The sequence below is a fragment of the Oncorhynchus mykiss genome, chromosome 27 (assembly GCF_013265735.2).
Source record: "Oncorhynchus mykiss isolate Arlee chromosome 27, USDA_OmykA_1.1, whole genome shotgun sequence".
NCBI classification, from domain to species: domain Eukaryota; kingdom Metazoa; phylum Chordata; class Actinopteri; order Salmoniformes; family Salmonidae; genus Oncorhynchus; species Oncorhynchus mykiss.
The window spans coordinates 16775929-16787979 of record NC_048591.1 but is presented as its reverse complement, the minus strand read 5'-3'; the positions used below and the strand labels follow the sequence as shown (position 1 = coordinate 16787979).

Sequence of the window (12051 nt, the reverse complement as noted above, 5' to 3'; positions counted from 1 at the left end):
TTGGAGACTTTTATTTCCCTCACCAACTTTAAACATCAGCTATCTGAGCAGCTAACCGATCGCTGCAGCTGTACATAGTACATCTGTAAATAACCCACCCAATCTACCTACCTCATCCCCATACTGTTTTTATTTACTTTTCTGCTCTTTTGCACACCAGTATCTCTACTTGCACATCATCATCTGCTCATCTATCACTCCAGTGTTAATCTGCTAAATTGTAATTATTCGCTCCAATGGCCTATTTATTGCCAAACTCTTCATGCCTTTTGCACACACTGTATATTGACTTTCTTTTTTTTCTACTGTGTCATTAACTTGTTTATTGTGCTATTGGCTTGTTTATTGTTTATCCCATGTGTAACTCTGTGTTGTTGTCTGTGTCACACTGCTTTGCTTTATCTTGGCCAGGTCGCAGTTGTAAATGAGAACTTGTTCTCAACTAGCCTACCTGGTTAAATAAAGGTGAAATAAATCTTGAAAAAAAATTGCAATGGACACAGGAAATGGAGCATAAAGCTTCAACCATGACACAGGTAATACTGTTGAGGTTTTAAATGAGGAAATCATTCAACAACAGCCACGTGTATTAAGACAACATGGTGGTTCTAATCTGAAACTGGACAAACTGTTAAATACATGGACAGAGAAAGTGGTATTCCACACAGCAACAGTCATTGGAAGAGCAGGAAAAGCCAAAGGAGTTCTCTGAACCAGCTACATATTCTGGTACAACAGGTAAGCTCACTCAGCTGTGTCAACAAGGTGGGTGTGTACCCTTAAAGAATCCTTACCTGGAATGGTGCCAAAAGCACGTTTAGAGGTTTTGAGGAGCTGGCTGCTAAAGAACTCCCAAAAGACTCACCGACATGCGCCTCAGAGTCACTCAGATTGCTGCTGACAGTGAACAGCCAGAAAAAAATGGAACTTCATTCCATAGACATCAAATCTGCATTTTTGCAGGGAACAGAGCTGTCAAGGGACATTCACAGCTGACCTCCGCCTGAATCTAAGAGTGAAGGAACACTGTGGAAACTACAAAAGTGTGTGTATGGACTGGCAGATGCATCATTACTGGTACAACAAAGTCAAGGCAACAATGCTGAGTACAGGTGGAAAAATGTCACTAGTGGATCCTGCAGTCTTCTATTGGTTTGATCAAGACTGCAATGTGACTGGAGTACTTGCCTGTCATGTTGATGACTTCATCTGGGGTGGCTCACAGGCCTTTGCTACTGTGATTCCACTCCTCAAAGCTGTTTTCCAGGTCAGCCGTGAGGAGCATGATCGTTTTTGTTATGTTGGCATAGGGTTTATTACAGCTGACAGAACAATACTGAAGCAACAGGAAAGCTATATCAATAATCTTCAGCCCCATCCACCCAGATTCTTCAAGAGCCGTACAAAGCAATTCCCCGACCTGTGGAATTAAAGCTGATCAATTGAGGTCAAAGATGGGTAAAATTCTAAGGGTTGCTCGACAGAGTAGACATGATGTAATGTTTGATGGATGCAACTTGGCATCCAACACTAAACACCCCACTGTATAAACCATTCAAGAGACAAACAAAGTTGTTCGTAAACTGAAATCAACAAGTGACTAAAGTTTCAGCATGTTGGAAAATATGACTATCTTCAGTGATGCTTCCCTGGGGAACCTTACAGATGGAGGCACACAAGGTGGACATCTAATCATGTTAATGGATGAAAAAGGAAGATTCTCACCATCTGTTGGCAGTCAGAAAGGAACAGAAGGGTAGTCCGAAGCACACTTGCTTGAGAAACCCTTGCTCTTGTGGATGGAATTGACAATGCCATCTTTCTGGCAACTCTGTTTTCAGAGCTTACCACTGCTGAGGCAAAATGGCACATTCTACCTGTAGTTTGTGTCACTGACAGCAACTCCCTAGTTGATGCTGTCAAGTCCACCAAGTCTGTCACAGAGAAAATACTTCGTCTTGAGATTAGCAGCATTAAGGAACTTATTCAAGCACAGAGAATCCAGCGGATTCTGTGGTCGGCCACAAAGGAACAGCTGGCTGACTGTCTGACTAAAAAGGGAGCATCCGGTCTTGTGCTCCTAAAGGCACTCAGTAATGGAAAGTGGCATTTTAAGTAATACAAATAAAAACTTTGTCACACAACCCATTTGTAATGAGTAACTTAAATAATACTTGGGACATTTAATTATGTTGTTGATGTTTTATTTGTCTTTAAAGAAGAGTGGGAGATTGTTCAGTTCAGGTTTTAAGTATCCCTATATTTCTGTTTTTACCATGCTATCATTCTGTTATTAGTATGCCTGCACAGTAGTCTGACTGGAGATGGACCTGGCCTGAGTGTGATGGCAACTACAGTTACATGTACTTATGTTGGAGTTTACATATACTTATGTCTACATATACTTAGCTTGTAGTCATTAAAACTCGTTTTTCAACCACTCCACAAATGTCTTGTTAACAAACTATAGTTTTGGCAAGTCGGTTAGGACATCTACTTTGTGCATGACACAAGTCATTTTTCCAACAATTGTGTACAGACAGATTATTTCACTTATAATTCACTGCATCACAATTCCAGTTGGTCTGAGGTTTACATACACTAAGTTGATTGTGCCTTTAAACAGCTTGGAAAATTCCAGAAAAGGATGTCATGGCTTCAGAAGCTTCTGATAGGCTAATTGCATCATTTGAGTCAATTGGAGGTGTACCTGTGGATGTATTTCAAGGCCTACCTTCAAACTCATTGGGAAAATCAAAAGAAATCAGCCAAGACCTCCACAAGTCTGGTTCATCCTTGGAGGAGATGGAGGAGATGCGTTCTGTCTCCTAGAGATGAATGTACTTCGATGCGAAAAGTGCAAATTAATCCCAGAAAAACAGCAAAGGATCTTGTGAAGATGCTGGAGGAAACAGGTACAAAATAAAAAAGCTAATATTTAAATGTATGCTCAGCTATGCCTCGCAAGTAGAACAACAACTGATTTATTTTGTTTATGTAGCTCGAGTTTTGAAATATAATGTGATCTGAGAAGAACCATACTGGCAGGCCAAGCATAGCCAATATGCTGTGGTAATGAATTAGGCCTATTGCACAGATGTCATCCCTACAGACCTGTTTTTATTAGATTAATGATGCATAGGCTTACATTTTTTACTTCATGAGAGCGTAGATCTCGGCTTGCATTTTAACTCAGGTTGACTTCAGGGTCAGCTAGTTGTTTATTTTATTTTTTAAGTTGGAATCACACCAGGGAGGATCATGGGAGTTTATTTCTTCCTCTCTGTGCCGAGGTCCTGACCTCATCACCACACCTCTGCACTGACACACACACACACACACACACACACACACACACACACACACACACACACACACACACACACACACCACTGAAATAACTGTTACAGCACCTCTCAACACCCATGGCCTGCTGTTTATTTGGCTTGTATTACCTTTCCCCCTGAAGACACACACACACGTGCACAGTCCATTTACTCGCCTTACATCTCTCCTCCCCTTGTTGATCCTACTACCTGCCCTGTGTAATAAAACGTGTAATCATGTAGTATAATAACATGTGTATAATAATGTGGTAATGCCTGTCTCCAACAGGAGTTGATTCCAGAGTTCTACTACCTGCCGGAGATGTTTGGTAATAGTAATGGTTACCACCTGGGCCAGAGGGAGGACGGCAAGATGGTGTGTGATGTAGAGCTGCCTCCCTGGGCCAACAAGCCTGAGGACTTTGTCAGGATCAACCGGATGGTGAGGAACTAAACACCTCTCCTCCTCTCCTTATCTCCCACCCTCTGCTCTGTTCCTTTCCTCTCCTGCTTTTGTCACCCTTGTCTCCTCCTCCGTCCTCTCATTTTGTACCACCCTTTCCTTTCCTCCTCTATCATTCCCTCCTCTTTCCTACCCCCCACCTCTCCCCTCTCCTCCTCCCTCTTCCCTCTCCCCCCCTCCTCCCCCTCACTCTGTATGTCTGTGTGCACTGCTCGATACTAACACAATCTGCAGCTGACCCCGTTGATGTCACTAAAGGACGGGGCCAGTAAGTGTCCCCTATAATGTTACCTAATGCTGGACTCATCAATCATCATTTAGCTGCGTGTGTGTTTGCGTGTGTGTGTGTGGCTGTGTGCTGTTTGTGTGTGTGTGTCAACCCAGTACAACCCTGTTCTCCCTGCAGGCCCCTTTTGAGCAACACACACACACTCACACACACACACACACACAGAGACACACAGAGACAGAACGTGAACTCTCTCTCCACCCTCTGCCAGCCTCTCAACCAGTCCAGCCTGGAGACACACAGCGTTTCACTTCTCATCACATTTCAAACCCACACATACAAACACACACACACTCGTACACACACACACACACTCACAATCACACACTATTATAGATATGAGATTATGGGGGGGCGGGGGTTCTACAGTTCTACAATGTTATTGGGGGTAGGATGTGGGGTATGGGGTAGGAACACACTTGACCTTTTCAGCAGGAGTGACAGAGCTGGGGGGAGGGAGGTAGGAGTGGTGATGTGAAGGAGCAGGGGGGGGGGGGGGGGGGGGGGGGGGGGTTAGCGGCAAGCAGAGGTGACCTTTCAGTAAGCTCAGCTCTCTTCTCCTCCTCTGCTCTCTCCCTCTGCTCTCCTCCTCTACTGCATGGTCAGCTATATCTACATCAACCTAGCACACAGAGAGGTGGAGGGGTGGCACAGAGAGGAGGGGGAGGTGGAGTGGTGGCACAGAGAGGTGGAGGGAGTTGGAGGGGTGGTACAGAGAGGAGGGGGAGATGGAGGGGTGGCACAGAGATGTGGAGGGGTGGCACAGAGAGGTGGAGGGAGGTGGAGGGTGCCACAGAGAGGAGGGGGTGGTGGAGTGGTGGCACAGAGAGGTGGAGGGAGGTGGAGTGGTGGCACAGAGAGTAGGAGGGAGGTGGAGGGGTGGCACAGAGAGGTGGAGGGAGGTGGAGGGGTGGCACAGAGAGGTGGAGGGAGGTGGAGGGGTGGCACAGAGAGGAGGGTGAGGTGGAGTGGTGGCACAAAGAGGTGGAGGGAGGTGGAGGGGTGGCACAGAGAGGTGGAGGGGTGGCACAGAGAGGAGGGGGAGGTAGAGTGGTTGCACAGAGAGGAGGGGGAGGTGGAGTGGTGGCACAGAGAGGTGGAGGGGTGGCACAGAGGAGGGGGAGGTAGAGTGGTGGCACAGAGAGGAGGGGGAGGTGGAGTGGTGGCACAGAGAGGTGGAGGGGTGGCACAGAGGAGGGGGAGGTAGTGGTGGCACAGAGAGGTGGAGGGAGGTGGAGGGGTGGCACAGAAGAGGGGGAGGTAGAGTGGTGGCACAAAGAGGTGGAGGGAGGTGGAGGGGTGGCACAGAGAGGAGGGGGAGGTAGAGTGGTGGCACAGAGAGGTGGAGGGGTGGCACAGAGAGGAGGGGGAGGTGGAGTGGTGGCACAGAGAGGTGGAAGGAGGTGGAGGGGTGGCACAGAGAGGAAGAGGGAGGTGGAGGGGTGGCACAGAGGTGGAGGGAGGTGGAGTGCTGGCACAGAGAGGTGGAGGGAGGTGGAGGGGTGGCACAGAGAGGAGGGGGAGGTAGAGTGGTGGCACAGAGAGGTGGAGGGGTGGCACAGAGAGGAGGGGGAGGTGGAGTGGTGGCACAGAGAGGTGGAGGGAGGTGGAGGGGTGGCACAGAGAGGAAGAGGGAGGTGGAGGGGTGGCACAGAGGTGGAGGGAGGTGGAGTGCTGGCACAGAGAGGTGGAGGGAGGTGGAGGGGTGGCACAGAGAGGAGGGGGAGGTGGACTGGTGGCACAGAGAGTAGGAGGGAGGTGGAGGTGTGGCACAGAGAGGTGGAGGGAGGTGGAGGGGTGGCACAGAGAGGAGGAGGGAGGTGGAGGGGTGGCACAGAGAGGAGGGGGAGGTGGAGAGGTGGCACAGAGGTGGAGGGAGGTGGAGGGGTGGCACAGAGAGGTGGAGGGGTGGCACAGAGAGGTGGAGGGAGGTGGAGGGGTGGCACAGAGAGGAGGGGGAGGTGGACTGGTGGCACAGAGAGTAGGAGGGAGGTGGAGGGGTGGCACAGAGAGGTGGAGGGAGGTGGAGGGGTGGCACAGAGAGGAGGAGGGAGGTGGAGGGGTGGCACAGAGAGGAGGAGGGAGGTGGAGAGGTGGCACAGAGGTGGAGGGAGGTGGAGGGGTGGCACAGAGAGGTGGAGGGGTGGCACAGAGAGGTGGAGGGGTGGCACAGAGAGGAGGGGGAGGAGGAGTGGTGGTACAGAGAGGTGGAGGGAGGTGGAGGGGTGGCACAGAGAGGAGGGGGAGGTAGAGGGGTGGCACAGAGGTGGAGGGGTGACACAGAGAGGAGGGGGAGGTGGAGTGGTGGCACAGAGAAGAGGGGGAGTTGGAGTGGTGGCACAGAGAGGTGGAGTGGTGGCACAGAGAGGTGGAGGGAGGTGGAGGGGTGGCACAGAGAGGAGGAGGGAGGTGGAGGGGTGGCACAGAGAGGAGGAGGGAGGTGGAGAGGTGGCACAGAGGTGGAGGGAGGTGGAGGGGTGGCACAGAGAGGTGGAGGGGTGGCACAGAGAGGTGGAGGGGTGGCACAGAGAGGAGGGGGAGGAGGAGTGGTGGTACAGAGAGGTGGAGGGAGGTGGAGGGGTGGCACAGAGAGGAGGGGGAGGTAGAGGGGTGGCACAGAGGTGGAGGGGTGGCACAGAGAGGAGGGGGAGGTGGAGTGGTGGCACAGAGAAGAGGGGGAGTTGGAGTGGTGGCACAGAGAGGTGGAGTGGTGGCACAGAGAGGTGGAGGGGGAGGAGGAGTGGTGGTACAGAGAGGTGGAGGGAGGTGGAGGGGTGGCACAGAGTGGATGGGGAGGAGGAGTGGTGGTACAGAGAGGTGGAGGGAGATGGAGGGGTGGCACAGAGAGGAGGGGGAGGTAGAGTGGTGGCACAGAGAGGTGGAGGGAGGTGGAGGGGTGGCACAGAGAGGAGGGGGAGGTAGAGTGGTGGCACAGAGAGGTGGAGGGGTGGCACAGAGAGGAGGGGTAGGTAGAGTGGTGGCATAGAGAGGTGGAGGGAGGTGGAGGGGTGGCACAGCGAAGATGGGTAGGTAGAGTGGTGGCACAGAGAGATGGAGGGGTGGCAGAGAGGAGGGGAAGGTGGAGTGGTGGCACAGAGAGGAGGAGGGAGGTGGAGGGGTGGCACAGAGAGGAGGAGGGAGGTGGAGGGGTGGCACAGAGAGGAGGAGGGAGTTGGAGGGGTGGCACAGAGAAGAGGAGGGGGGTGGAGGGGTGGCACAGAGAGTGGAGGGAGGTGGAGGGGTGGCACAGAGAGGAGTGAGGTGGAGGGGTGGCACAGAGAGGAGGAGGGAGGTGGAGGGGTGGCACAGAGAGGAGGAGGGAGGTGGAGGGGTGGCACAGAGAGGAGGGGGAGGTGGAGTGGTGGCACAGAGGTGGGGAGGTGGAGTGGTGGCACAGAGGTGGGGAGGTGGAGTGGTGGCACAGAGGTGGGGAGGTGGAGTGGTGGCACAGAGGTGGGGAGGTGGAGGGGTGGCACAGAGAGGTGGAGAGGTGGCACAGAGAGGTGGAGAGGTGGCACAGAGAGGTGGAGGGGTGGCACAGAGTGGTGGAGGAGTAGTGGTACAGAGAGGTGGAGGGAGGTGGAGGGGTGGCACAGAGAGGAGGGGGGGGTAGAGTGGTGGCACAGAGAGGTAGAGGGAGGTGGAGGGGTGGCACAGAGAGGAGGGGGAGGTAGAGTGGTGGCACAGAGAGGTGGAGGGGTGGCAGAGAGGAGGGGAAGGTGGAGTGGTGGCACAGAGAGGAGGAGGGAGGTGGAGGGGTGGCACAGAGAGGAGGAGGGAGGTGGAGGGGTGGCACAGAGGTGGAGGGAGGTGGAGGGGTGGCACAGAGAGGAGGAGGGAGGTGGAGGGGGGCACAGAGAGGAGGAGGGAGGTGGAGGGGTGGCACAGAAAAGAGGAGGGAGGTGGAGGGGTGGCACAGAGAGTGGAGGGAGGTGGAGGGGTGGCACAGAGATGAAGAGGGAGGTGGAGGGGTGGCACAGAGAGGTGGAGTGAGGTGGAGGGGTGGCACAGAGAGGAGGAGGGAGGTGGAGGGGTGGCACAGAGAGGAGGAGTGAGGTGGAGGGGTGGCACGGAGAGGAGGGGGAGGTGGAGGGATGGCACAGAGAGGAGGAGGGAGGTGGAGGGGTGGCACAGAGAGGAGGAGGGAGGTGGAGGGCCAGGCCTCGGCAAGTGGGAGGGGGGGGGGGGGTTGTTGCACAGTGTTTTTATCCTCTTATCTTGTAATATAGATATTAGCATACATGCATAATCCTTGGATGGATACCTAGAGAATCATCATCTTCACTCTCCGTCACTGTCCTCACTCATCCTGCTCTCAGATCTCATTATGACATTCTTCATTTTTTGCTTCCCTCTTACGTTACCTTTTAGTCTCTCTCTCTCTTTCTCTCTCCTTCCCTCTCTCTCTCTCCTTCCCTCTCCTACCCTCCCTCCACCCCTCCTCCCTCCAGTTCCCATCTTTGCATGTGCCAGATTCAATCGTGGTGACATGCCCCATGGCTAGTTCAGCTCCCTCTGTGTTCAGCTCTGTCTGTGCGCTCTAGCTAGCTCCACTCTGTTGATAGAGGCTGTTATTGTCCCGTGGGAGGGAGAGTGTAAAGTCCTGCAGCATGTCTTTATGCGTATCTGCAGCTAGAGTTGTAGTGTGTGACCACTGGGTCGACAATAAGAACAATAATACTATAAGCACTATAAGTCTACCATAGTAATATAGCACAACAGTAACACTGTCTACCCTAGTGATATAACACAACAGTTACACTGTCTACCATAGTAATATAACACAACAGTAATGCTGTCTACCATAGTGATGTAACATAACTGTAACACTGTCTACCATAGATATGTAACACAACAGTAATGCTGTCTACCATAGTGATGTAACATAACTATAACACTGTTTACCATAGTGATGTAACACAACAGTAACACTGTCTACCATAGGGATGTAACACAACAGTAACACTGTCTACCACAGTGATGTAACACAACAGTTACACTGTCTACCATAGTGATGTAACACAACAGTAACACGGTCTACCATAGTGATGTAACACAACAGTAACACTGTCTACCATAGTGATGTAACACAACAGTAACACTGTCTACCATAGGGATGTAACACAACATTAACACTGTCTACCACAGTGATATAACACAACAGTTACACTGTCTACCATAGTGATGTAACACAACAGTAACTTTGTCTACCATAGTGATGTAACACAACAGTAACTTTGTCTACCATAGTGATGTAACACAACAGTAATTTTGTCTACCATAGTGATATAACACAACAGTAATGCTGTCTACCACAGTGATGTAACACAACAGTTACACTGTCTACCATAGTGATGTAACACAACAGTAACACTGTCTACCATAGTGATGTAACACAACAGTAACTTTGTCTACCCTAGTGATATAACACAACAGTTACACTTTCTACCATAGTGATATAACACAACAGTTACTCTGTCTACCATAGTGATATAACACAACAGTAATGCTGTCTACCATAGTGATGTAACATAACTGTAACATTGTCTACCATAGTGATATAACACAACAGTAATGCTGTCTACCATAGTGATGTAACACAACAGTAATGCTGTCTACCATAGTGATGTAACATAACTGTAACACTGTCTACCATAGTGATATAACACAACAGTAATGCTGTCTACCATAGTGATATAACACAACAGTTACACTGTCTACCATAGTGATGTAACACAACAGTAATGCTGTCTACCATAGTGATGTAACATAACTGTAACACTGTCTACCATAGTGATATAACACAACAGTTACACTGTCTACCATAGTGATATAACACAACAGTTACACTGTCTACCACAGTGATGTAACACAACAGTTACACTGTCTACCATAGTGATGTAACACAACAGTTACACTGTCTACCATAGTGATGTAACACAACAGTTACACTGTCTACCATAGTGATGTAACACAACAGTAACTTTGTCTACCATAGTGATGTAACACAACAGTAACTTTGTCTACCATAGTGATGTAACACAACAGTAACACTGTCTACCATAGTGATGTAACACAACAGTAACTTTGTCTACCATAGTGATGTAACACAACAGTAACTTTGTCTACCATAGTGATGTAACACAACAGTAACTTTGTCTACCATAGTGATGTAACACAACAGTAACTTTGTCTACCATAGTGATGTAACACAACAGTAACTTTGTCTACCATAGTGATATAACACAACAGTAATGCTGTCTACCATAGTGATGTAACACAACAGGAATGCTGTCTACCATAGTGATGTAACACAACAGTAACACTGTCTACCATAGTGATATAACACAACAGTAATGCTGTCTACCATAGTGATGTAACACAACAGTAACACTGTCTACCATAGTGATGTAACACAACAGTAACTTTGTCTACCATAGGGGCCAGTGTAAGATCACAGGAATACTGCAGTTATCTTTACTTTGATATCTAATCTAAAACACACTTAAGACTCCCATCAGAAATGCATGTTCCTCTCCGTACACACCAGTACACACACGCACGCAGACACACACACACACACACACGCACACACACACGGCTTACAGTAAAGTGGATCTCCATTGGTATTGAACAGCTCCATGGGAAAGATGGCTAGTCATTGTTTTTAATAGACAGAGAAGAAACATGATACTTGGCTGATATCAGACTGGAGACATTAAACAGGCTCCCTGAGGCTCATCCTGTTTATTAGTTTTAGTCCCAAATAGCACCCTATTCTCCATATAGCTAGTGCACTACTTTTGATAAGAGCGTGGTTAAAAGTAGTGCACTATATAGGGAATAGGGTGCCATTTGGGATGGAGTTTTTTATCACAGTCTGGAGAGAGAATAACTGCTATCAAAACTCAGGATGACATATTATCACTGAATGCTTTAGGTTCAATAGTAGTTTTCCTCTTTTACAACAACTAGTGCAGTGGGGTTTATGTGTTGAGCAGGGCAATGATGTTGTCAGTTGTATGTACAGTAACATTGACTGTGTGTGTAGTGTAACTTGTGTTGGGTTGCGTGGTGTGTGTTATTGTTTCCGATGTGTGTATTGCTGTGTGTTTACTGTGTGTGTTTTTATGCTGCTGGCTGCCTTTATCCTCTACTCACCCTGCATGTGTTGTGTTGTGTGTGTTATGTGTACTGTGTGTTTACTGTGTGTGTTTTCATGCTACCGGGTGCCTTTCCCCTCTAACCCCGCTGCCTGTGTCTGTGTGTTCTGACAGGCCCTGGAAAGTGAGTTTGTGTCGTGTCAACTGCATCAGTGGGTTGACCTTATTTTTGGCTACAAGCAGCGTGGGCCTGAGGCGGTGCGCGCCCTCAATGTCTTTCACCAGCTGACCTACGAGGGTTCCGTCAGCCTGGACAGCATCACTGACCCCGCCCTCAGAGAGGTACACCATAACACGACACTGTCACCATGGACACCAAACACCCCCTCACCCCAACCATCCCATCTACCCAGCTCCAGCATAGATAGATACTGCAGCTTCTGTCTATCCAGGTTCAGTTCAGTTCATTTATTTGGTATTTCACTGGAATTTGTCTCGCATTAAAGATATCAAACCATAAACATTTATAGACAACATGATATAGATGACAACAACTGCATAAAACACATACAGAGTACACACAGATATGGGTTTACAGTATAGTTGTTGCAAATACATGATCAATACAGTACAAAGTTAAGGGTATTTTGATTTTCTATCTCTCATTCACTCCATTTACTATTGACATTATTCTATTTTGCCCCTATACTACTGCAGACCCGCTCACTCACTCACTCACTCACTCACTCACTCACTCACTCACTCACTCACTCACTCACTCACTCACATTCACACCCAGGTCAATGAATGTTAGTCTGAAGTGTTGTTTGATATAAATTATCAAGGGGTCATCTTGTGAATAGACATGGG

The 12051-nt window shown here is 49.2% G+C and overlaps 1 protein-coding gene across 8 annotated transcripts in view; it reads left to right on the top strand.

Moving 5' to 3' along the window:
• Nucleotides 1-12051, top strand: part of LOC110507646 (neurobeachin-like) — a 307618-nt gene that overhangs the window by 276235 nt on the left and 19332 nt on the right. For all 8 annotated transcript variants that reach the window (XM_036965232.1, XM_036965228.1, XM_036965226.1 and 5 more), the window contains 2 exons: nt 3616-3768; nt 11356-11523. In XM_036965232.1, coding sequence (XP_036821127.1) covers nt 3616-3768; nt 11356-11523 — 321 coding nt within the window. The remainder of the gene's footprint in view (nt 1-3615; nt 3769-11355; nt 11524-12051) is intronic.